Here is a 26,277-nt window from a genome sequence, read left to right as displayed (position 1 = left end):
AGGAAAGCTGAATATATTTAATTTTTGCTTTTGAATTTCCTATAGGAAATTATCTATTTTCCTTAGCCAATTACCTTCTGGAAGATACTTTATCAGATACTACTTTATCCCTCTTTGGTTTATACTTTGCCTATCACTATCAAAATTCTCTACAGAAGTTAAAACAAAGTAAAACAGAATTCTGTTAACAGGAAATCAAAATAGTATTTAAGAACTCCAGGTATATATTCTCCATTCTTAGGTAGTCCTGCTGAGATTATTTTATATTAATTCCAAATTTTAAGAAAGTATTCATGCTAATTTCTTTTGTCAGTAACTATATATAATTAAATATAACTAACACAAAAATATAAACAGCACAGAATTGCAAACAAATATACAGGAAACTAAATTATAATGATGACATGCAACAAGGTCTTTAAAAATCTTAAGACAAAAAATTATACCATGGAAAAAATGTTCAGTCCATTAAAGGCAAACAGGTTGCAATAAATAGGTATGAAGTGAATTTATCCATACAATACATACATACACATATAAAGTTATAATCAGATGTTAAGTATTGGTATTAAAATGATATTTATTTTTTCTGCTTGATTTATTTTGTAAACTATTTACACTCTGGTTTAAGAATTTCCATCTAAATCCTATGCTCTTAGGTTTAGCAATGATTTCTAGTCCTCTTTTTTTTTCTTTTCTCTGCTTATCTATCCTTTCTTCCTTCTTTTCTCTCTCACCCTCTCCTTCCTTCTCTTTCTTTTCTTTTCCTTCCTTCCTTCCTTCTTTCCTCCCTCCTTTTCTCCATCCCCCTCCCCCATGGTACTGGTGTTTAAAATCAAGCCTTTTGCACACTGAACCATCCCTATAGCACTTCTTTATATTGGTCATTTTTTAAATACAGCACCCTACCCCTGCCTATGCAATACCTGAGCCACAATCTATCTCTTTTATGCTTGCAATTACAGCTGAGATGACAGGTACATGCCACCATACCCAGCTTCTCTGACTGAGATGGAGTCTCATGGAAGTTTCTTTTGGGGCTAGCTTAGAGCCACAATTTTCCCAATCTCAGCGCATGATGCTGAAATGACTAGTCAGTGCCACCACATCCAGCTACTTGGTTGATAAGAAACGTATGCTTGGGCTGCCGGTCAACTGCAATCCTCCTGATCAACAGGTAGGAGTTCCTAGCACTCAGAACTATTCCTCTACTTTTAAGTGTTCTTGATTTTTTAATTCACAGTAATTTTAGTAATTTCACAATACTATGGATTAAGTAGTAAAGCCCAAGTACAAACACAGACACACACAAAAAGTATTTCATAGTTGCTTATATTAACAATAAAACTCCAAAAAGGAGATTTTCACAAAAGTTAAAATATTTTTCTTCTTCGTAAGTGAGATTTCTTTGTAAGATTTAAATCTGATTCAACATCTAAGTAAATAATGATCAATATCTAGCTTTTCTTACAACAAAGCCATTCAATTCTTAAATTACAATGCCTTTCCGCATAAAATACATCTCTATTGTTCACTGCAATAATATTGAACTTTCACAAAAAGTTAAAATCAACTATCTAGTTAGCGCATAACAAATGTTCTACTACCTGTACTTTGGTGACTGTTCCTTTCCATCGTCATGAGGTGGCTCAGGTGGCATTATAAATACAGTGTGCTCACTTTTCTGTGAATCATCTAATTCTATCAATTTGGTATCTTCTGCTGAATCCAAATCAACCTGAAAATCAGTATTTTCTCAAATTAAGTTGCACGTAAGATCTAATTCTAAAATTTCAACACATAAATTTAAATGTACTCCTTTATTTTCTTATTAACACTTAGAAAAAATACCTTATCCGTTTTCTCTATGCCTTTGTCAGGAAACAACTGAAAAAGGAGAAAAGAAATTTTAGCAACAGACTTTTTTTGAAATCTTTTTTTTCAATAGCAGATATAAAAATTTCACAACGCCTTAGGTTAAAACATATGTATCTGGGGGCCGAGAGCATGGCCTAGAGGTAGAGTGCTTGCCTAGCATGCATGAAACCCTGGGTTTAATTCCTCAGTACCACACACACTGAAAAAGCCGAAAGTAGTGTTGTATCTCAAATGGTAGAGTGCTAGCCGTGAGAAAGCCCAAGGACTGTGTCCAGGCCCAGAGTTCAAGCCCCACAACTGGAAAAAAAAAAGTGCTAAAACGTATATATCTTATAGCTAATAGAAAATACAACCTGACATGGTGGTACATAGAAATTCAACTATTCAAGGGGATGATAAATTCAAGACCAGCCAGGGCAAAAGTACCAAAGGACCCTATCTCAAAAAAACAAGGCTCAAGCCAGGCGAGGTGGCTCATGCCTATAATCCTAGCTAATGAGGAGGCTGAGATCTGAGGACCGTGGTTCAAAGCCAGACCAGGCACTGAAGTCCATGAGAGTCTTATCTCCAATTAACCATCAGAAAACTGGAAGTGGCGCTGTGGCTCCAGGGGAAGGGCAATAGCCTTGAGCTCAGGAACAATGCCCAGGCCCAGACTTGAAATCCTATAACTGACAAAAGAAAAGAAAAAGAAAACCAAACCAAACCAAACCAAAGCTCAGGGTCCAGTTAATGCCTAAACCTCAAAAAAGAGAAAAAGATTAAAAGTACAAAATGGATCTGTTTTTTCCTTTTTTATTTTAATCAACAGGGTCATACTAGATAAAACTAGAACTTTCTATGTAGAGCAGGTAAGCATCAAACTCACATTCCCTCCCCTATCCAGGTGCTGGGATTTTAGGCAGTGCTCTCTCGCTCAGATATTAGTTCTTTCACTACACCTTATTTACAAACAAAAAAAGATGATTAACTTAGTAAGAGAATGTGACTTTCTCAAATTTAAAAAAAAACTATACTAAACTGCTTTAGTGACTGACATTATTTAAATCCATCTAAGTAAATGTTAGAACATTAATTTTAGAGACAAAAAACAAAGTTTTGGAAGTGGATATATGGCTCAAGTGGTAGAGCACTAGCCCTGAAGAAAAAAATCTCAAGGACATTGCCCAGGCCCTGAGTTCAAACTCCCAGGACCAGCATAAAGTTCTAATCACAAGTTTTTTAATCATACTAATCAAAGTCAAGAAAAGGTATTCCAGTCTTCTGTGGTACATGACTTACCAAGGACTCACAAAAATTAAAATATAGTAATACTCTATCTTTTATGAACACAATCTCTTTTTTTTTTTTTTGCCAGTTCTGGGGTTTGAATTCAGGACCTGAGTGCTGTCCTTAGCCTTTCTCAAGGATAGAGCTCTACCACTTGAGCCACAGCACCACTTCTGTTTTTTTTCCATGTATGTGATACCAAGGAATCCAACCTGGGACTCTGTGCATGTTAGGTAAGCACTGTACCATTAGGCCAAACTCCTGGCCCCAACACAATCTCAAATTTTATACTTTGTATTAATAATCAAGCCCAAGATTTGCTTAGCAAAATTAAGAAGCCTATTAAAAATTAGAAAAGTAAGGGTTGGCCAGGCACGGTGGCTCACACCTGTAATCCTAGCTACTCAGGAAGCTGAGATCTGAGGACTGAGGTTCCAAGTCAGACAGGGCACTAAAGTCCTGGAGACACTTACTCCAATTAATCACTAGAAAACAGAAGTGGGACTGTGGCTCAAGGAGTAGGGCGGTAGCCTTGAGCAGAAAAGCTCAGAGACAACACCCAGGCCCAGAGTTCAAACCCATGCCCCACAAAAAAAAAAAAAAGGAAGAAAGAAAAACAACAAGGGTTGGTCTCAAACAAAAAAAGGGAAAAACAAAGAAAAATAATGAAACACTGGTCACTGGTAGCTCATTCCTGTGTGTGTGTGTGTGTGTGTGTGTGTGTGTGTGTTTTAATGTTTCGCCACTGCTGGGGCTTGAACTCAGGGCCTGGGCTCTGTTCTTGCACATGTTTTGCTCAAGGACAGTGCTCTACCACTTGAGTCACACCACCACTTCTGCTTTTTCTGTGTATGTGGTATCGAGAAATCGAACCCAGAGCTTCATGCATGCTAGGCAAGCACTCTACCACTAGACTATACTCCTGGTCCCAAGCCTGTGTTAAGGATTATGGGAGACTGAGATCCGAGGATCACGTTTTGACTTTTGCCAGCCTAGGTACAAAAGACTATGAGACTTTATCTCCAATTAAACACCAAAAAAAGCTAGAAGTACACTTGTGGCTCAAGTGGTAAAATGCTAGCATTGAGCACAAAAACTCAGGAGCAGGATTCGGGCCCTAAGTTCAAGCCTCAGGACCAACATAAACACACAAATTAGAAAAACATATATAAGTAATTTATCATTGTTAAAAATCAAGCTAGGGGCCTGGAAATTTAGCATAGTGGTAGAGTGCTTGCCTAGCATGCATGAAGACCTGGGTTTGATTCTTTGGTACCGTATACACTGAAAAAGCCAGAAGTGGTGCTGTGGCTAAAGTGGTAGAGCACTAACCTTGGGAAAGCCCAAGGACCATGCTCAGGCCCTGAGTTCAAGCCCCTGGACTGGTAATAAAAAAAAAAAATCCAAGCTAGGAGCATGGGTCAAGTGGTAGAGCACTAGTCTAAGCAGTATAATGTTCTGAATTTAACCTAAATAAAAACCTGCAAACACACACATGTATATGCACTCATGCACATGTGCTCATGTACACACACACACACGTGCACACACACATACACACACTTTCCATTTGTAAATTTCCATAAGTATAGTAAACACTTTCTATTCAAACACACTTCAAAATATCTTCATAAAAACAATAACAAAAGTAACAAAGTATTCAGAAAGACATTAAAACAAGGAAAACTATAAAAGTGAATAATTAAAAAAAACTCCATGTATGCGAAATTGTTTTTTGGTTTTTTGTTTTTTCTTGTATTTTGGTCATGGGGCTTCCGGTACTGTCCCTGAGTTCTTCTGCTCATGGATAGAGCTCTATTACTTTCAGTGGTTAACTGGAGATAGGAGACTCATGAGAACTTTTCTGCCTTGGCTGGCTTCAAATCATAATGTTCAAATCTCAGCTTGCTGAGTAGCTAAGATTATATACATGAGCCGCCGCCGGCATATGGCTGTTCTTGTCTTAATAATGAATACAGAACAAACTTTTACCTTCTCGATGCAGTCATCAAAAAATGCCAATCCAGTATCTTTATCACTTACAAAACTACATTCTTCAATAAAACGAATAAAAATCTGTGTTTTGGATAAAAGGGTATAGAATTTTGTATAGGCACGATCTCGGCTTTTTAAAAATCCTGAAAAGCAAACACAGTAAGAATAAAATTCAAATTTTACAGTGGATCTAAAAGTTAAACACTGTTTTAATATTCATCTACGGTATTCAGTTTACACAAATACATATTTGTAAAAATTTTAGTAACAATACATAGATCTGTCTGCATGATTCCATCTTTAAAAAAATACACTTAAACTATTAACTTTTCACTGAGTTCTCTGAATTTCCAATGTGGAAACTTTATGCCTCCGTTAGCTTCAAACTGCAGTCTCCTAATCTCTGCCTCTTAATTAGTTACGATTACAGGCTTGACCCACTTCACTCAGCTTCTGATATTCTTCCTCTGAAAGTCCTTAGACCATTATTCCTACATATGTGATGTTCAGCTGAGTTTCAGGCATCTGGCTAATCCACTCTTCTCCCTATTGAGCATAGTAATATACTGACATCAGGAACCTTTTTTTTTTCCCTTCACTCAGGAAGAACAGGGCACTTGATTCAAAGTGACAACATTCATATATACTATTACAGCTTGAATATGACATGTCCCATAAAAGGCCCATCTGTAAAAAGCTTGGTCCCCAACTTATGATGCTCTTGAGATGTGACTGAGGTTGATGATGTGGCTGGCTCACATGAAGAAAGCTTGCTTAACATACATGAGGTCCTGGATTTACTCTCTAGTATCACAAAAACAGTGACTTGGTCATGAGGACACTAACTTCATCAGTAAATTCATATTAAGTGGGCTGTTAGAGGCTGGACCTGGGTGAAGATAATGGGCCACTGGAAGCTTGTCTTCCAAGGGTGTATCTTGCCCTTTCTTGTCTTTCTCTCTGCTTCCTGGATGCCATTAAGTTGAGCAGTTTTCTTCTGCCATGTCCTGTCATGTTTATTCCACTTTGCCACATGCCTAAAAGCAATGAGACCAGCTGACTATGGGCTGAAACAATGAGTCAAATGAATTGTTTCTAAGTTGCTTATCTCAAAAATATTCTGTTGTAATGACAAAAAGCTTACTAACATATAAACAAACCATGGAATATGCTAAGCTCCTAATTCCAAGACCTCAGTGACCCTATGGTCTACCTTACCTCACTGTCAGCACTAAAACAGCTCTGTCTCCTAAATCTTTAGTTTTCTTTTTCTTTTTGCCAGTCCTGGGGCTTCAACTCAGGTTCTGGGCACTGTCCGTGGACACTTTTTGCTCAAGGCTCTGCCACTTGAGCCACAGTGACACTTCTTTTTTTTTTTTCTTTGTATATGTGGTACTGAGGAACTGAACCCAGTGCTTCATGAATGCTAGGCAAGCACTCTATCACTATGCTCCTGGCCCATAAATCTTTAATTTTCGTATCATTCTTACTTCATTATTTGCAACTATTTGGTTTGCTTCTAAAAAATTAATTTACCAAATTTTTGTTTTTATTTTGGGTACGACCCTTTGACTTTTTATCTACTCCTTCCTTCCAGTTATTACTCTTCTATCTAATATGCATTTCAGTTAGTTTTGCCTCCTTTCCCCCCTTCAAACTTACTAACATAACCCAATTCCAGAAAAATGAACAGCCCATTCTTTTTGAATCTGAACCTGGATGGCTAAACACAGAGGGAAAAAACCTTCACAGACAGATCAACCACCCTGTGTTCATCTACATTCCTAAAGCCGACTGAACTCCCTTCTATCCATGCTTTCACAACTACTTTAGAATTCATAAATGTTATCCTTCTGCGTCCTACTTCAAATGATCATACCTTATATTTGGGAGAAAAATAAGATCATTAAGTGGCAACTACCCACCGTGCCCACCTGGCTATCCCAGTAAGCTTTTTTATTAATCTTTCTGTAGTAATCATTCATTACATCTGTCTTTTTATAATGGATTTGTCTCTCATAAGGGCAGGCCCAATGCATGAGGTTAGGATTTCAACCTGTTAATAATAGTTCTTAGTTTTTAGTTTTTAGTTTGTATTTTTTCAGTTTCTATTACAGGTACATATCAAATACATACTAGTTTTTCCTTTCTATTTTAAAGGGAAAACACTTTTAACAGATGATCAGCTCTTTCCCCATTTTCTGTTTCTTCAGTTCTCAATAAAAGAAACTGACAATCTACTTGGATGTTAAAGACCAGACAATGAAAATGATCTTGACTGGGCTGCGACTATGGCTTCATGGTAGAGTAGCATGTATGAAACCCTGGGTTTGATTACTCAGCACCACATAAAAAGAAAAAAGCTGAAGTGGAGCTGTAGCACAAATGGTAGCGTGCTAGCCTAGAGCAAAAGAAGCTCAGGGACAATGTCCAGACCTTGAGTTCAAGCCCCAGGCTGGCAAAAAAAAAAAATCTGCTCAGGCTAGCTTCCTGTGGAAATCTTCAGATTTCAGCCTCCAAATTGCTATGATTATGTCATGAGCCACTGGGGCCCAGCTCTCATAGTATTTTAAAGTACATTTGCTACTTTCTTCACATGAATTTTTTTATGTACAACTATAAAGTTATATTCCCATCCTTTTTTTTTGTGGGTCACAGTGCTTGAACTCTGGGCCTGGGCTCTGTCCCTGAGCAGTTCAGCACAAGACTACTACCCTACCCCTTGAGCCACAGCCCCACTTCGTGTTTTTTAGTGATTAATTGGAGATAAGAGTATCAAGTTCTTCTTTTTCAGTGTCTGAGCTGGCTTTGAACTAAGATCCTTATCTTAGCCTCCTGAGTAGCTAGGATTGTGGGCATGAGACACCATGCTCCGCTTATTTTCCCATCCTATTATGAAGACAGAATGCTAGAAAGATTTTATAAATGACTAAGAATTTACCCTAATGCAGAGTTGATCCTTTCTGCCTGATAAAGTATTTTAAGATGTTTCCGGGCCTTCTCTAGCTTAAATCTCTACCCACTGGTCAAACTCATGCTCTTCTCAGTGAAGCTGTACAAAATATCCATATGGAAGAATATGAATATTTTGAATTCTCTGAATTCTTGACACTTCTGAATTATTGTGTACAAACTTCCTTAAGTGTTAGTCCTAATTTAGAATTTTAGATTATTTTCCTCTATTTCAGATTTTACACCCAAATTTCTTTGTCTCTGTATAGTAACTGATCCAATTCAGCTTAACTGATAGCTAAATATTTAAGTTATCCTGAAATAGAACTTATAAAGGACAAAAGCATTATTAGGTGAAATGTCTTTGTGCTTATTTTTAAAAGATTTTGAGCCAGGACTGGTAGCTCACACCTATAATCCTAGCTACTCAGGAGGCTAAGATTTGAGGAACAAAGTTCCAAGCCTTCCCAGGCAGAAAAATCCAGGGGACTCTTCAGGGGACTCAGGCCCTAAGTTCATGCTCCAGGACCAATATTCTCCAAAAACCAAACTGCATAACAGCATACAAAATAAGTAACTTCCATTTGAAAGCTTATGTAGACTTAAGGTTGTTATCACAGAAAGAACAGCTGTATAACATCAAAAATCTTTCATTCATAGGAGGCAGGAGCATGGCCTAGTGGTAGAGTGCTTGCCTAGCATGCATGAGGCCCTGAGTTCGATTCCTCATAACCATACACACGGAAAAAGCCAGAAGTGAGCTGTGGTTCAAGTGGTAGAGCACTAGCCTTGAGAAAGCTCAAGAATAATTAAAAATAGCACCCCAGGCCGGGAGTTTGGCCCAGTGGTAAAGTGCTTGCCTAGCAGGCACAAAGATCCGGGTTCAATTCCTCGATACCACATACATAGAAAAAGCTGGAAGTGGTGCTGTGGCTCAAGTGGTAGAACTCTATTCCTGAGAAAGTACAAGGATAGTGCGTAGGCCCTGAGTTCTAGCCCCGGAACTGGCAAAAACAAAAACAAAAACAAAAAACCTGTAGCTCATAAAACAATATATCCTGAAATCATGAGTATATATTTTCTCTTAGAACAAAATTATAGTTACCAAAATGTTAAAAATTAAATACCTCATTCTACAAAATGTTAGGGGATCTTTCAAAGCCAAAAACTGCAAACTAAGGAAACAAAGGTAAGTCAATAGCTTTGTTTTAACTAAGTTAACTTAGTTATGGCATTTCCTTTTATTATCTTTTAAGTAGTTGTACAAGGAAATTTGATTCAACATGTCAGTTTATAAGTACAATGCATTTTGACCAAAGTCACTCTTCCATCACTATTCTCCAATGTCCCAATTCACATATGGTATAAAACATAAATGTAAACAACATCCTTGATTTTTCATGAAGCTTCTACTTTCAAATTTTTCAGAAAAATGGGAATAAAAATGTTATTCAGAGTTGGATTACAAATACATGGAAATCATTACATTTTAATATAAATTTCAAAACATTCCAGTGGATATTCTTCATAGAAATACTAAAGAGCCAGGCACAGTGGTTCATGCCTATAATCCTAGCTACTCAGGGGCTGAGATCTGAAGATCACGGTTCAAAGCTAGCCCAGGCAATAAAAACTAAGAGACTCCTATCTCCAATTAACCACTACAAAACCAAAGCGCAGTAGCCTTGAGCTGGAGAGTCCAGGGACAGCACCCAGGCCCAGAGTCCAAGCCCCACAACCAACAATAAATAAGTAAATAAATATATACTGAACAGGGTCCAGGAATGTGGTTTAGTGGTAGTGTACTTGCCTAGCATGCATGAAGCCCTGTGTTCGTGTTCTTAGTACCACATACACTGAAAAAGTCATAAGTGGCACTGTGGCTCAGGTGGCAGAGCACTAGCCTTGAGCAAAAAATGTCCAAGGACAGTGCCCAAACCCTGAGTTTAAGCTCCAGGACTGGCAAAAAATATAAAATGCTAGGATTGGGACTGTGGCCTAAGATAGAGTGCTTGCCTAGCATGCACAAAGCGTGCACGCACGCGCGCGCACACACACACACACACACACACACACAACTACAACTACTACTACTACTACTCAGGAGGCTGAGATCTAAGCACTGCAGTTCAAAGCCAACCCAGGCACGAAAGTCCATGAGACTCTTCATTCCAATAAATCACAGAAAACCAGGAAGTGAACTGTGGCCCAAGTAGTAGAGTGCTCGCTTTGAGCAAAAGAGTTCAGGGATAGCACTCAGGCCCCAAAATTCAAATCCCAGGACTAGTTTAAAAAAAAAAAAAAAAACACCTCTATACATGAGGAAAGAGTTAACTGAGTCCAAAAAAAGAAAAGTACATTTTAACCTAACTTATGTAACTGTAACCCTCTATACATCACCTTTCAACAACAATTTAAAAAATATTTAAAAAGAAGGAAAAACGAAGTAGAAATTCAATTAAAAATAATGCATTTTCAATGCTACACACCTTGTCGATCAAACAATGAATCTACAGCTGTGGCTTTATTTGAAGGAGCCTCTGTAATTGGTCTGAGATATGTTCTATATCCTTTTAAAATAGATGCCATAAATCTCAAAAACGCCTCTTGAGTTTCCATCTCAAGTTGTGTAGTCTTCTTTTGCCAGGAAAAGTCTGCTTCAATTGGAGTCATTTCAATTGCCGATCCTTCTTGAGTTTTTTGGTGAACTGATGAAGAGAAAAGTGGCATTAATAATCTATACTACTAACACTACTACTATTAATCTCTCTATAATTACTTATAGACTATAGAAATTGTCAAGTTCACACCTCCCCTTTTTTATTTTGGAGACTGAGTATCACTGTGTATCTCAAGCTGGCCTCAAACTCTCAATCCTTCAGCCTCAGCTTCATGAGTGCTAGGACACAAGTGGGCCACCACGTCTATACTATCTACAACTTCGTGGAATTCCGCTTCACAGTAAATAGAGAAATGAATGCCGAGTGTGTGGCTATACACTTGTAATTCCAGCATTCAGGACTCTAAAACAAGAAATGAGAAGTTTAAGAAAGACCTGGCCTTTGGCCTAGTGGTAGAGAGTTTGCCTAGCATGCACGAAGGCCTGGGTTCGATTCCTTGGTACCACATACATAGAAAAAAAGCCGGAAGTGGTGCTGAGGCTCAAGTGGTAGAGCTCTAGCCTTGAGAAAGTTCAAGGACAGTGCTCAGGCCCTGAGCCCAAGCCCAGGACTTGCAAAAAAAAAAAAAAAAAGAAAGACCTGGCCTACATAAAAAGACTGCCCGGGGAGAAGGGGGGAAGAATTTATAGAGGCCAGGTGCCAGTGGTTCAAACTTGTAATCTAGACTACTCAAGAGGTAAGATCTGAAGATCAAAGTTCAAAGCTAACCCAAGGGAAAAAAGTATACCAAACTCTTATTTCCAGTTAACTAGCAAAAACCTGGAAGTAGAGATCTGGCTCAAGTGTTAGAGTGCCAGCCTTGAGCAGAAAAAGCTAAGCAAGAATGTGAGGTCCTGAGTTCAAGCCCCAGTACTGGCCCTAAATAAAAAGTAAGAAAAAGGAGAAACAAAAAAAGAATAATTTATGAAGGCTAGCAGGCAGGACACATAATTGGAATATGCAGAAGGAAAAGGAAAAGGAAAACAGTGAAATTTCTTAGAAAGACTAAGTCATTTCAGCAAAATAAGTACCAAGAAACAGGTAGTACCTGAAAGGAGTAGGTAGGGTCAAAAGAAAAGGGATAGATGAATGAAGAGAAGAGAGAGAGTGCAGTCAAGAATTCAATGTAAGCCGGGCCTGATGGCCATGCCTGTAATCCTAGGTACTCAGGAAGCTGAGATCTGAGGGTGGCCGTTTAAAGCTAACCTGGGCACTAAAGTTCATGAGACTTTCCCCCCAACCCAGTCCTGGGCTTGAGCTCAGGGCCTGAGCATGACTTTCTAAAGGCTAGAGCTCTACCACTTAAGCCCTAACACCACTTCTGGCTTTTTTTTTCTATGTATATGGTACCAAGGAATCGAACCCAGGTCTTTGTGCGTGCTAGGCAAGCACTCTGCCACTAGGCCAAACTCCTGGCCCTCATGAGACTTTTATCTCCAATTAACCACTAGAAAACCAGAAGTGATGCTGTGGCACAAGGGCAGGGCGGGAGCCTTGAGCTGAAGAGCTCAGGGACTGCATCCAGGACCAGAGTTCAAGCCTCACAACTGACGAGGAAAAAAAAAAAGCAATGTTGGACTTGGGGTTCAGCTGTAGAATAACTAAGATGTACAAAATGCAGGATTTGATATCCAGCATGGAAAGAAAAAGAAAATTCTCTAATCCCAGCAGTTGGGAGGCTGTGGTAGGAAGATAACAAGTTTCCAAGCTATCATGCCAAGACTCTATTTCTAAAGAGAAAAGAGGAAGAGAGCAGAAGGGAGGAGAGAAGAGAAAGAGGAAGGAGAAAGCTCACAGGAGGGAAGTGGAAAAAAGAAAAGATAGAGGGGGTGAGGGAGAAGGAGCAGGAAAGAGAGAGGGAGATATAATAAAGGGTATGTGTAGTTTTTCCTTGGGTTTCATGCCCAATACTACTCTCCACTAAATATTCTTTTCCTCACATTTACCTGAACAAACCTGAGGATACAATTTCCTTAAGGTACCAAGTAGATTTTTGCATGGCTTTTTAGGAAGATGCTTCCAGTTCATGTTCTTCTTTTCATCTGATCTATTAAATAAGAACATAATTAATGAATTATTCAAATCTGTTTTTAATCAAACAGAAGATTTATTTTTAAAATTTTTATTTTATTGTCAGGATAATGTATAGAGGGGTTACAATTACATTCGTCAGGTGTATTACTTCTCACACATTGATACCCCTTCTCATGTTTTTGTCCCCATTTCCTTCCTCCACCCCCTCCCAATCATCTTGTTTTAAAAAGTTTATATTACACTTAGAAAAGGAAAGCATTTTTTTTATTGCCTTTACAAATGATAAGCAGTTTGAGTAAGTGCTTTCCAAGGACATTCTCTTCATTTCAATGAAACTCAAGCAAACCTGATTTTCCTATTCTAACCCTCCAAATTTCAAGATTAGACTTAGAAGTTCAATATTAAACTGAAGCAATACTTTGATAGTCCCATTTCAGAAGTAGTCCCATTTAAGACGTGTTTTTTTTTTTTTTCCTTTTTTTTGGTGCCAATCCTGGGGCTTGAATTCAGGGCTTGAGTACTGTCCCTGAGCTTCTTTTTTTGCTCAAGGCTAGTGCTCTACCACTTGAGTAACAGTACTACTTTCAGTTTTTATTAGTGGTGCATTAGAGAAAAAAGTTGCAGCCAGGCAATGATTCATGCCTGTAAATCCTAGCTACTCAGGAGGCTGAGATCTGAAGATCACAATTAAAGCCAGCCTAAGCAGGACAGTTTGTTAGACTCATTTCTAATTAACCAGCAGAAATCTGGAAGTGTCACTGTGGCTCAAAGTCATAGAGAGCTAGCATTGAGCAAAAGAGCTCAAGGCCAATGCCCAGGCCCTGAGTTCAAGCTGTGTGATCAAAAAAAAAGATTTCAAGCTATTTCTTGGAAGGCTTCTAAAATACTAGATGCCTATACTAAGGGATTGAAATTGGAATTTAGTGATCAAAATACATTCAATTTTCATAATGATTAAAACAGATTATGTGTGGAAATGTAACAATGAAATTTCCTGCTATAAAACTAATAGAAGTTAATAAAAATGACAAATAATTACTCCACCATTAATATTATTTATGACCATAAGGAACTAAAGAATCAAAGACACAAGCTGGTATCTTTGATGGCTCATGCCTATAATCCTAGCTACTCAGGAGGCTATGATCTCAGGATTCTGGTTCAAAGCCAGCCTGGGCAGAAAAATTGTGAGACTCTTACCTCCAATTTACCACGAAAAGCCAGATTGGAAGTCATGGCACAAGTGTTAGAGTACCAGCTTTGAGAACAAAGGCTCAAGGACACACATCCAAACCCTGAGTTCATAAATATACACACACATACACACAAATACACGTAAAAATATCACTAGACTAGAGGTGTGACTCAAGGGCTAGAATGTCAGCTGTGAATAAGGAAGTTAAGCAAGTATAAGACCCTGAGTGAAGCCCTGGAATTGGCAGAAACAAAACAAAACAAAATGAATACGTAAAAGGTATTACTGGGGGCCGGAAGTTTGGCCAAGTGGTAGAGTGCTTGCCCAGCATGCACAAAGACCCAGGTTCGATTCCTCGGTACCACATACTTAGAAAAAAGCCAGGAGTGGTGCTGAGGCTCAAGTGGTAGAAGAGACCTCTGTAAGCCTTTGTATCTGCTTTGTTTGATACTTTAGGATTTTGAAATTTTGGAAACAAAAGCTTCCAGTAATACCGTTTTTTTTTTTGTTTTTTTTTTTGCCAGTCCTGGGCTTGGGCTCAGGGCCTGAGCACTGTCCCTGGATTTTCTCAAGGCTAGGGCTCTACCACTTGAGCCACAACACCGCTTCTGGCCTTTTGCTACGTATGTGGTACCGAGAAATCAAACCCGGGTCTTCGTGCATGCTAGGCAAGCACTCTACCACTAGGCCAAACTTCCGGCCCCTAGAAACTTTCTTAGACTTACTATCAAGCAACTAAAATCAAAAGGAAGCCAGAGTAGCAAACTTAAAACATTTACTATCTTACTCCTTATAATAAGTTTTAAGAACCATAAGTTCTAAACTCTTCAAGTGCTACTACAGTAGGGCTGCAGATCCAACAACCACTCTAATAAAACTATGCTGTACACCTAACCCAACAATTCTATAAATCATTAAGAAAGAAAAAGCCAGCCTATATTACATTACATAATGAAAAAAGCTAGCCTATATTACATTACATAACAAAACCCTATCATTAGAAAAGCTGGGAACCTGGGCACAGTGGCTCATACCTGTAATCGTAGCTACTCAGGAGGTTGAGATCTGAGAATGGCAGTCAGAAGCTAGCCCTGGCAAAAAAACTCCCAATGAAACTCATCTCCAATGAACCATTCAAAAACCGGAACTGGTGCTGTGGTTCACGTGATAGAGTACTAGCTTTGAACACAAAGAGGCTCAGGGACAGTCCCCAGACCCTGAGTTCAAGCCCCAGAACTGACCAAAAAAAAAAAAGTGAGAGAAATATTTCTTCCTTTGTACAGCTACTTAAAGGTAATAAAAATATAATTTAAGGGGCCTAGTGATGGAGTGCTTGCCTAGCATGCACGAAGCCCTGGGTTCAATTCCTTGATACCACATACACAGAAAAAGCTGGAAATGGCACTGTGGCCTCAAGTGGCAGACCACTAGCCTTGGCAAAATGTGTTCAAGGACAGTGCCCAGGCCCTGAGTTCAAGCTCCAGGACTGGCAAAACAATAATAATAATTTTAAAATTTTATTTCGGGGCCAGGAGTTTGGCCTAATGGTAGAGTGCTTGCCTCCCATGCAAGAAGACCCAGGTGCGATTCCTCGGTACCATATACATAGAAAAAGCTGATAGTAGTGTTGTGGGTCAAGTGGTAGAGGGCTAGCCTTGGGGAAGCTCAAGAACAGTGCCCAGGCCCTGAGTTCAAGCCCTGAAACGAGCCGAAAAAAGAAAAAGAAAAAATATTTCATTTCATAAGTAAATCTACACAATAATAGCTTGAAAACACAATGGAATACTTATTTCAGTATTATTTTTTAAGTTAATAACAAAAATGTTTCTTTCCTCTTTAAGCTATTTTTTGGCTCACATACAGGTAGAGCTTCCCAACTGATTCTAATATTATGACCATAACAGCCTTACTAAACATTTTTTTTTTTTGCCAGTCCTGGGCTTGAGCTCAGGGCCTGAGCACTGTCCTTGGACTTTCTCAAGGCTAGAGCTCTACCACTTGAGCCTCAGCACTACTTCCGGCTTTTTTCTTTGTATGTGGTACTGAGGAATCGAACCCGGGTCTTCATGCATGCTAGGCAAGCACTTTAACCACTAGGCCTAACTCCCGGCCCCCTTACTAAACATTTTTATCTAGTCATTTTTTTTTTGCCAATCTCATAAACTGAGGGGCTAGAAGTGTTCCAGGATCTGAAAGTTGATGCCAACTCTAAAAGAATTCGCTATACATCCTCCTCCCCTTTTACGAGGAGAGTAGCTCCTAGACTCCATCCCAAGCTACTTTTCTTATTAATGTGGTTTGCTATGCTCTAGCACTGCTATACTTAATTGTCTTCAGCAAACACAAACTATGATTTTTTTTTTTTTTTGCCAGTCCTGGGACTTGAACTCTGTCCTTGGGCTTCTTCCTCAAGGCTAGCACTATGCCACTTGAGCCACAGAAACACTTCCAGTTTTTCTATATATGTGATACCGAGGAATCAAACCCGAGTTGGTGCATGCTAGGCAAACTCTCTACCAGTAGGTCAAACTCAGGGCCCTTGAACTATGATTTTAACATTAATTTCTATACAGTAAAGAAGAGAACTTTGTAAAATTCAAAACCTGACAACTAAGAAAATGGTATAATGTCATGATTACAACCAAAACAGGTAAACCTATTTTACATTGATTCTGAACTAACCTAGAAAGACATCACTTTTCAAGCTTAGAGTTTATTCTTTTTTTTTCTTCTTTTTTTTTTTTTTTTTTTTTGGTGGGTCATGGGGCTTGAACTTGGCCTGGGTGCTGTCCCTGAGCTCTTCAGCTCAAGGCTACGGCGCTCTACCCTTGAGCCAAGCCCCATTTCCCGTTTTTCTAGAGATTAATTGAAGAGTCTCAGGTCCTTTTGTCTTGGCTGATTTTAAACCTTGATTTTCAGATCTCAGCTTCCTGAGAAGCTATGATTACAGGTGTGAGCCACCATGCCCAGCAGGAGTTTATTCTTTCAAAGCTTTATTCCTTCTGGTACACACAAATACCTCCTGACTATATTAACATAATGTAAAATAGTTTAATATTAAACATTTTTTCAAAACATACAGCTTTCCCAGATTCTGATACCTGCCCTGCCCTGCATACCAACTGCCACTTTTTGTTGTTTTATATTTATTCTGATATGACAAAACTTGTGTCGTGCCTTAGCTTTTTCACTCAAGGCTGATACTCCTCTACGGAAATCACTATGGGAACCACACTGGCACCTGTGGCTTTTGCTGGTTAAATGGCTAAGTGGATGTAACAGTCTGTTGGGTTTGTCTATTCAGCCTGTCTTCCAACTGAAATCCTTACAGCTAAGCCTCCTGAGTAGTTAAGGTTACAAAGGTAAGCCACCAGTGTCCAGCTGAGAATTCTTTTTTTTTTTTTTGCCAGTTGTGGGCTTAAGCTCAGGGCCTGAGCACTGTCCTTGGACTTTCTCAAGGCTAGAGCTCTACCACTTGAGCCTCAGCACCATTTCTGGCTTTTTTCTATGTATGTGGTACTGAGGAATTGAACCCGGGTCTTCATGCACACTAGGCAAGCACTCTACCACTAGGCCAAACTCCCGGCCCAGCTGAGAATTCTTATATTAAAGATGAAAATTTATAACCAACTTTCATGAACAGAGTAATTTTTAAAAGAAAGAAAGAAATCCCCCACTAGCTTATTTCCAGTTTTTTTTTTAAGCTTTACTATTGTCAAACTATTCAGGGAGATAATATAAAACAAGTCAACTTACACATACAGCATGTTTGTATCCAAGTCAATGCAAACAACATCTTGTGGTGGGTCATGAAGATCAAAATACCTTGAGTCAACTCCAACTATGAATGGAAAGGGTGCACTAAGCACTGCAGCCAGTGACAGAGGACAAAGGGGGATGTATGGGCATTCCCACTGAAATGGAAAAATCATCTGGAGAAAAAATTTTTTAAAAATTAACCAAGTCTTAAATTTGCAATGATAATCAACTAATACAACTAGAAAAGGACTACTGAAAAACAGAAGTCTTTTTTAAATTTCATTCTAAAAAATATGACTGAAATATTTAATACTGTAAGGCAATTAAAAATTTCAAGCATGACAATGACCACAAGCACAATAAAAATGCTAACAGTTCTTTCATGTTAATTCTTCTCAAATCTATATAAAATCCACATTCCCTTTTTATGGAAATAGTCAAAAAAGAGAGATAAAGTGCCCCCAAATCATAAAATGTATGCTTTTTTAAATTTATGCATTTTAATATTTTTAATATTAAAGGCTAACCAAAGTTAAAATAAGAGCAGTAATAATTTTAAAAAGTATATTGAAAAAAACAATGTAGCTAGGGCTCCATGATATGTGCTTAATCTGTTAAAAACCCTAGGTTTAATCCTAAGCAATGTAACAAAAATAATTTTAAAAATAAAATTATTCTTTGGGGAATAGTACAATCACTTGAAGATCTCAAGCAAAAAAATTTTTGTTTAACTATTCAAGTGAATACTTGTCCAAAAAATAAATTACCTCAATTTCAGTGAAGCTCTTAAAAATAGTATAAATCATTATTTAAGAAGTTTTACCACAGCCAGACACAGTGGCTCACTGTGCTGAGATCTGAGGATCGAGGTTCAAAGCCAGCCCAGGACTAAAGACCACGAGACTCTTACCTCCAATTAATCACTAGAAAACCAGAAGTGGCGATTGGTTCAAGGGGTAGAGCTGAAGAGCTCAGGGGCAGTGCCCAGGCCCAGAGTACAATTCCCTTGACTGACCAAAAAAAAACAGAAGTTTTACCATGGGACAGAGTGTGGCCCTACTAGCCCTGGGTTCAATTCCTTAGTACCAAATACACAGAAAAAGTGAGAAACGGTGCTGTGGCTCAAGTGCTAGAGCACTAGCCCTGAGGAGGGAAAAACTGCTCAAAGACAGTGCCCCAACTCTGAGTTCAGGCCTCAGGACAGGCAAAAAAAAAGTTTTACCAATCTTCCATGACACAGCCCTATGTGCTTTAAAAGGGATTTACAAGCTAGGCACCAGTAGTTTACACTTAACTAGCTACTCAGGAGGCTAAAATCTAATGATCATGGTTCAAGCCTGCATGGGCAGGAAAGCTCATGAGACTCTTATCTCCAATTAAGCATCAAAAAAGCTCTAAGTTGCTGGATATGGTGGCTCATGCCTGTAATCCTAGCTACTCAAGAGGCTGAGATCTGACCATCAAGGTTCAAAGCCAGCCTGGGCACAAAAGGACCAGAAACTCTTATCTCCAATTAATCACTAGAAAACGGGAAGTGGGGTTTGGCTCAAGGATAAGGCGGTAGTGTTGAGCCAAAGACCTCAGGGACAGAGCCCAGCCCAAGTTCAAGCCCCATGACCCACCAAAAAAAAAAAAAAGCTGGAAGTAGAGGGGTAGCTGAAGTTGTGGAGGGTTTCTGAGCCTTGATCACAAAAGCTCAAGGGACAGTGTCTAGGTCTTGAATTCAAGCCCCAGGACTAACTAGTACAAAGGGGGGTGGGGAAAGGCAGGGGGTTATATAACTTTTTAAAAAAATAATCAGCTAATACTGAAATTTTAATCACTGATATTTTTTTACTACTATTAAAGTTCTTGTGGCTGAGCTCTTGTGGCTCATGCCTGCAATCCTAGCTATTCAGGAGGCTAAGATCTGAGAATCACTGTTCAAAACCTGCCAGGGCAAGTCATCATGAGACTCTAATCTCCAATTAACCACTAGAAAATCAGAAGTGGCACTGTTGCTTAAAGTGGTAGAGCACTATACTTGAGCTTAAGAGCTCAGGGACAATACCCAGGTCCAGATGGGTTCAAGCTCCACGATTAACAATAACAACAACAATTCCTTGCTCTCTTTCAAGAATAACCTTTGGTTATTCCACACCATTACTCAGGATTGGGATTTTTTTATTCAATCATTTACTTAACAAGTATATTAGCACTTAAAAAAAAAAAGTCCTAGGGCTTGAACTTGGGCCTTGGGCTTTCTCAAGGCTAGTGTTCTATCACGTGCACCACAGCACCATTTCCAGCTTTTCTGTGTATGTGGTACAGAGGAGTCGAACCCATGTTCATGCTAGGCCATATGCATGCTAGGCCATGCTCCCAGCTCCTATATTAGCCCCTTAAGAGTTAAGCTCTGGGGCCGGGAGTTTGGCCTAGTGGTTAAAGTGCTTGCCTAGCATACATGAAGACCCGGGTTCGATTCCTCAGTACCACATATAGAAAAAAAAAAGCTGGAAGTGGTGCTGAGGCTCAAGTGGTAGAGCTCTAGCCTTGAGAAAAGTCCAAGGACAGTGCTCAGGCCCTGAGCTCAAGCCCAGGACTAGCAAAAAAAAAAAAAAAAAAAAAAAAGTTAAGCTCTGTTCTTAAATGATTAGAACATTAACACTGAATAAACAAAGATTCAAATAATTTAGGCTTGAAGTCCCTGTTACAGTTCTGTTGTCGTGCATGAATGCAGTAATAGTTAATATTGCAATGGGTAATATCCAAATAATGGGCTATGTCCAATATAATGTCACTATTAGCAAAAATTCTAGAAGGCAGGTTTTGGCTGATACTTGGTCTAACAGTAAGAAGTGGAAAATAAAAAACAAAACAAAATACTATGTTTAAAAGTGATAGTGCTTTGGGAAAAGGAAAGTTAAAGCCAAGTGAAGATGGTTAAAGTCTAAAGTATGAGTTAAAAGCAGGTGCATTATACAAACAGATAGGCCTCATAAGAAAGCGATAACTATGCTCAAATCTGAAGGTAAGAAATTTAGCCAATGAGAGGATATCGACCATATAAGTGTTTCAAATAGGATCAACTATAGCAAAGGCATGAGGACTGCCCCAAGAATAGCAAAAGGGCAGTGTGGCTGAGAGTGAGCAAGAGGGAAGAGTCCAAGAAAAAGAGATGAGATTGCTAAGGAAAAGAAACACATGAGACTCTATAAGAACTTAGGACTGCCTTGAGTGAAAACTGTTATTTAGTCAACCAAAGATAAATTACATCTGCAACCAAAAAACTCTTGGAACTATGACAACCTTCGCTTTAAACTTTACTTCCACAATGCCTTCACAAACAGGAATTTTTTTTTTTTTAATTTTTAAGGGCCACGCACAGATGGCTCATACCTGTAACTCTAGGAAGTTGAGATCCAGATTCTTATCACTAATTAATCATCAAAAAAGCCAGAGATAAAACAATGGATCAAGTGATAGAGTACTCAAGGACAGTGCCCAGACCCTTAGTTCAAGCCCCAGGACTGGCACCAAAAGAAAAAAAAAAAAGCACTTACGGGTTTTATCCATCTTTGCTGTGAGTACCCATTAAATTTTTTTTGGGGGGGGGGGGAGGAGGGAAAGTTGGTTGTGGGGCTTGAACTCTGGGCACTGCCGTTGTCCCTGAGCTCTTCAGTTCAAAGCTATCACTCTACCACTTGAGCCACAGTGCCACTTTCAATTTTCTGATGGTTAATTGGAGATAGGTGTCTCACAGACTTTCATGCCCAAGCTGGCACTGAACGGCGATTCTCAATCTCAGTCTTCTGAGTAGCAAGGATTACAGGCATGAGCCACTGTCGCTCAGCCCATTTATTTTTTTATATTCAAATTATTTTATTTTTAAAGCTATTACCTTGTCATTCTTCTTCAAATAATAGCCTGCCTAAACACCAACTCCCAATGTACTAATAATGGTTTTGCCTACAATTCACACAGGTTTTCGATATCAGCTACATAAACCTGTAAAAATATTGCATTTCTTAAAATTTTACCAGTTCCACTTTGCATTCTTTCCCCACCTGAACTTCCACTGTATTGTGGAAATCAGTCAAGAACTTAGAGCATAAAGATTCTCATAAAAAGGCATAAATAACCACTGATATTTTAGAAAGAAGTATTTGAGTGGGAACTTTCTGAACCTGATCAGTTCATATTGCTTTCACATACAAGCATGAAGACCTGTAAAAGTAATACTTTTTGTTTGCTGGATATTTGATTGCTAAAGGTATTTTCACTATATTGACCAGACTAGCTCTGAACTCATTACAAAACCAAAGCTGACTTCAAACTTGCCATCCATTGTACTGAAATGACAAGTGTCACCAACATTCCCAGTTAGAAAATAATAATGAGCATCCTCATCAGCTAGATTATCACTTTTAATTCTAGCAACAGTTCTCTGGTCAAATCAAGTTGTTGGAGACATATATATATTTACTGAGTATGCAAATACTTGCTTTGTTTTTTTGTTTTGTTTTTTTTTTTTTACTTTGAGGAGGTTAAAAACTCCTCTCACCAAGTCTTTTGCTTCTCTTTAAAAAGACAAAAAAAAAAAAAACTTGCTTTAAAGGTGATGGTCAGAGAGATTACAATTACATGAGTCAGGTGAAGAGGACATTTCCTTTCATATAGTATCTTTTCTGTTTCAAGTACTTGTTTGTGTGTATATTTGTGCCTGTGTGGATGTTTTAACAAATACTGACTGCCTACTCCATGCTAGGCAGCTGGAGTAAGTTTTTTGTTGTTGTTTTTTTTTTTGGTCAGTCATAGGGCTTGAACTCTGGGCCTGGGCACTGTCCCTGAGCTCTTCAGCTCAAGGCTACCACCCTACTCCTGGAACCTCAGCACCACTTCCAGTTTTCTAGTGGTTAATTGGAGATAATAGTCTCATAATCTTTAGTGCCTGGGCTGGCTTTGAACCTTGATCCTCAGATTTCAGTCTCATGAGTAGCTGGGATTACAGGCATGAGCCACCGTGCCCGGCTAGCTGGAATAAGTTCTGAGAATAAGTAAATAAGAAGGTCCTTACTTTCATGATACTAACATCCTTCTTTTTTTTGGCCAGTGCTGGGGCTTGAACTCAGGGCCTCTGCACTGTCCCTGAGTTTCTTTTGCTCAAGGCTAGCACTCTACCACTTAAGCCACAACATCACTTCTAGCTTTTTCTGTTTATGTGGTACTGAGGGATTCATGCATGCTAGGCAAGCACTCTACCACTAAGCTAAGCCACATTTCTAGTCCTATACTAATATTCCCCCCCCTTTTTTTTTTGGCCAGTCCTGGGGCTTGCACTCAGGGCCTGAGCACTGTCCTTGGCCTTTCTCAAGGCTAGAGCTCTACCACTTGAGCCTCAACACCACTTCCAGCTTTTCCTATGTATGTGGTACCAAGGAATTGAATCTGGATCTTCGTGCATGCTAGGCAAACACTCTACCACTAGGCCATACTAATATTCTTAAAATGGGGAAAATAGCATAGGCATTGTGGTTCATGCTTGAGGCAGGAATATTCAAGGCCAGCCTAGACAATAGTAAGGGGCTAGGGCCCACAGGGCTGTACAATGAAAACTGTCTCAAAAAACAAACCAGCCAGGAAACTGTGGCTTCAAATCTCAGAAGACTGAGATCTGAAGAATATAGTTCAAAGCCAGCCAAGACAGAAAAGTGTGTGACACTGTTATCTCTAATTAAATCTCAGAAGTAAGTTTCCAGTAAGTCACCAAAAAGTCTGAACTGGAGCTGTAGCACAAGTGGTAAAGTCCTGAACAAAATAAAGCTCAGGCCTTGAGTTTAAGCCCCAGGAGCTACCTTCCCATTTCCCCCCCCCCAAAAAAGTTTTATGTGATCAGATGTCTAAGCGTAACTAAAGACCTCAGAATTTTAAACATGGATGACCTGACAGTTTTTATTTACATTTTATACAACAGCTAAGTTTTTTACACTATGCTATTCAAAATAAGACCTATGTACATACTACTATATAAAATTATTAAAAATTACAATGAGAGCCAGGCACCTAGAGTGGAAAACACACAAGAAAAGTTCCAATGAACAGAAATTAATCATGTAATTCAAATGCTGATTTAAGCTGAAATTAGTCAGAGCTTCATTAGTCAGAGCTGATCATATGATAACAAGATTTTGTCTTGTTTTGAAAACATCTCAATTTGTAGCCCAAGTTTGCATATCCTCCTGCCTCAACTTCACAATACTGAGATTTCAGTAATGCAACATACTTGGTTTACAAGTTTTACATCTCCTCTTGGCACAACTCTTAAAATATAGAAAACTAGAAACTAATGTTTTTCCTCAAATGGAATCAACCCTTTTTCTGCATCCTTTTTCTTTTTTTTTTTTAAGTTTCTTGTTACATTTATTTATTTATTTATTTATTTATTTATTTGCCAGTCCTGAGCTTGGGCTTAGGGCCTGAGCACTGTCCCTGGATTTTCTCAAGGCTAGGGCTTTACCACTTGAGCCACAGCACCACTTCTGGCTTTTTGCTACATATGTGGTACTGAGGAATTAAACCTGGGTCTTCGTGCATGCTAGGCAAGCACTCTACCACTAGGCCAAACTCCCAGCCCTCTGCATCCTTTTTCTTTGCAACTCAATTATAACTGTTAAGCTTTCACTAGGTTAAAAAAAAAAAAAAAGCTGCTTTTCTTGAAGATATGTCTTTAGAGTACAAATTCTCTGTCAATAATTTTGTCCTAAAAGGAAAAATCTATACTTACAGCAACAACAGCTTCAGCTACCCCAGTCAAGACAGCTGGTCTGAGAGAATGCAGCAGAATCTTACTCTCAAGTAAAACCAAGAGCAGTAGTGTTGCACAGTTCTCAGGACCCAAGTTCATCAGCAAAGTGCTAAAGTTGGCTCCACTAGAGAAAAGAAAAGAAGGGTATGAACTAGTTGGTATAACAGATTATTTCCTAAATGTTCAATGTACATATGTGAAAACAGAATGAGGTAATCTGAGAGGATGTGTTGGGCTAAGGGAGGGTAATCAAGATGTACTATACCCATAAACTGACAGGACAAATTGAAACCTCTTAAAAATAATAAAAACAAGGGCTGGGAGAATGATCTAGTGGTAGAGTGCTTGCCTTCCATGCATGAAACCCTGGGTTCTATTCCTCAGTAACACATAAACAAAAAAAAGCCTTGACCACAAAGAAGCTCAGGGATGGCGTCCAGACCCTCGAGTTCAAGCCCTAGACTGGTACAAAAAAAAATTACTTTAAAAAATAAAAACACTGGGCTGGAAGATTGGCCTAATGGTAGAGTGCTTGCCTAGCATGCTCAAAGACCCAGATTCAATTCCTTAGTACCACATACATAGAAAAGCCAGAAGTGGTGCTGTGGCTCAAGGCGTAGAGGGCTAGCCTTGAGAAAAGCCCAAGCACAGTGCTCAAGCTCCAGGACTGGCAAAAATAAATAAATAATAAAGAAAAACATTATGCCACGTGCCAGTGGCTCATGCCTGTAATCCCAGCTACTCAGGAGGTTGAGATCTGAGGATCAATGTGTGAAGCCAGTGGGGACTGAAAAGTCCCCTGAGACTCTTATCTCCAATAAACCACTCAAAAACTGTAAGTGGTGCTAATAGCTCAAGTAGTAGAATGCTAGCCCTGGGCACAACAAGGCTCAGGGACAGTGCCCAGGTTGAGTTCAAGACACCCCCCCCCCAAAAAAAAGGTAAGTTACAGGACGGTGTCTGGACCTTGACTTCAAGTCTCAGTAAAAGAAGGAAGGAAGAAAGGGAGGGAAGCTGGGAGGAAGGGAGGAATGGGAGAGAGGTGGAGATAAAAAGAAAAAGTAGTAGTGATTGTGGTGGTGAAGGAGTTGTAACCCCTTTGTCTATCTCCTTTATAATAACTATGTATATAGTTATTATTATATAAATTATGTATAACTATACACACACACACATATACAGTTTTCTTTTGGGGGGGAGGGGGTCAGTTGTGGGGCTTGAACTCTGGGGCTGGGTGCTGTCCCTAAGCTCTTCAGCTCAAGGCTAATACTCTACCACATGAGCCACGGTACCACTTCTGGTTTTCTGGTGGTTAACTGGAGTTAAGAGTCTCATAGACTTTTGTGGTCAGGCTGGCTTTGAACCTCGATCCTCAGATGTCAGTCTCCATAGTAGCTAGGATTACAGGCATGAGTCACTGGAATATGGCAGTATAACAACGATTAAAAAAGAAAAAGAATAAAGGAAGGCAAGTAAAAGGATCAATTAGTGATAAAGTAGTACAGGTAGGCACTAACCAGTCTAGACTAATGATGCAAACGAAGAAATGTAAATAGATTCACAGTATTTGATAAATTAAACACAGTATACTTTGAACATTAGTTGTGAACACAAGGAGATGAGAAGAAAAGAATTATTCCTTATATCCAAACTTCAATAGAAACATTAAGGCTACCCTTACCTAGTTTGTAAAATAACACTTAATTCTGACATCCTAACCCCTAAAGCATTTAAAACACTATAAACAGCAT

The 26,277-nt window shown here is 39.0% G+C and overlaps 1 protein-coding gene across 3 annotated transcripts in view; it reads right to left on the bottom strand.

Moving 5' to 3' along the window:
• The window catches only part of Dennd4c (DENN domain containing 4C), a 104,885-nt gene that overhangs the window by 45,555 nt on the left and 33,053 nt on the right, over positions 1-26,277 (bottom strand). For all 3 annotated transcript variants that reach the window (XM_090330041.1, XM_090330042.1, XM_090330043.1), the window contains exons 9-15: positions 24,506-24,650; positions 17,740-17,915; positions 12,701-12,801; positions 10,584-10,802; positions 5,140-5,285; positions 1,852-1,887; positions 1,608-1,738 (exon numbers count right to left, since the gene is read on the bottom strand). In XM_090330041.1, coding sequence (XP_090186167.1) covers positions 1,608-1,738; positions 1,852-1,887; positions 5,140-5,285; positions 10,584-10,802; positions 12,701-12,801; positions 17,740-17,915; positions 24,506-24,650 — 954 coding nt within the window. The remainder of the gene's footprint in view (positions 1-1,607; positions 1,739-1,851; positions 1,888-5,139; positions 5,286-10,583; positions 10,803-12,700; positions 12,802-17,739; positions 17,916-24,505; positions 24,651-26,277) is intronic.

The sequence above is a fragment of the Megascapheus bottae genome, chromosome 3 (genome assembly GCF_031878675.1).
Source record: "Megascapheus bottae isolate mThoBot1 chromosome 3, mThoBot2.hap1, whole genome shotgun sequence".
In the NCBI taxonomy this organism is placed as follows: Eukaryota; Metazoa; Chordata; class Mammalia; order Rodentia; family Geomyidae; genus Megascapheus; species Megascapheus bottae.
This window is presented reverse-complemented; position numbering and strand designations above follow the sequence as displayed.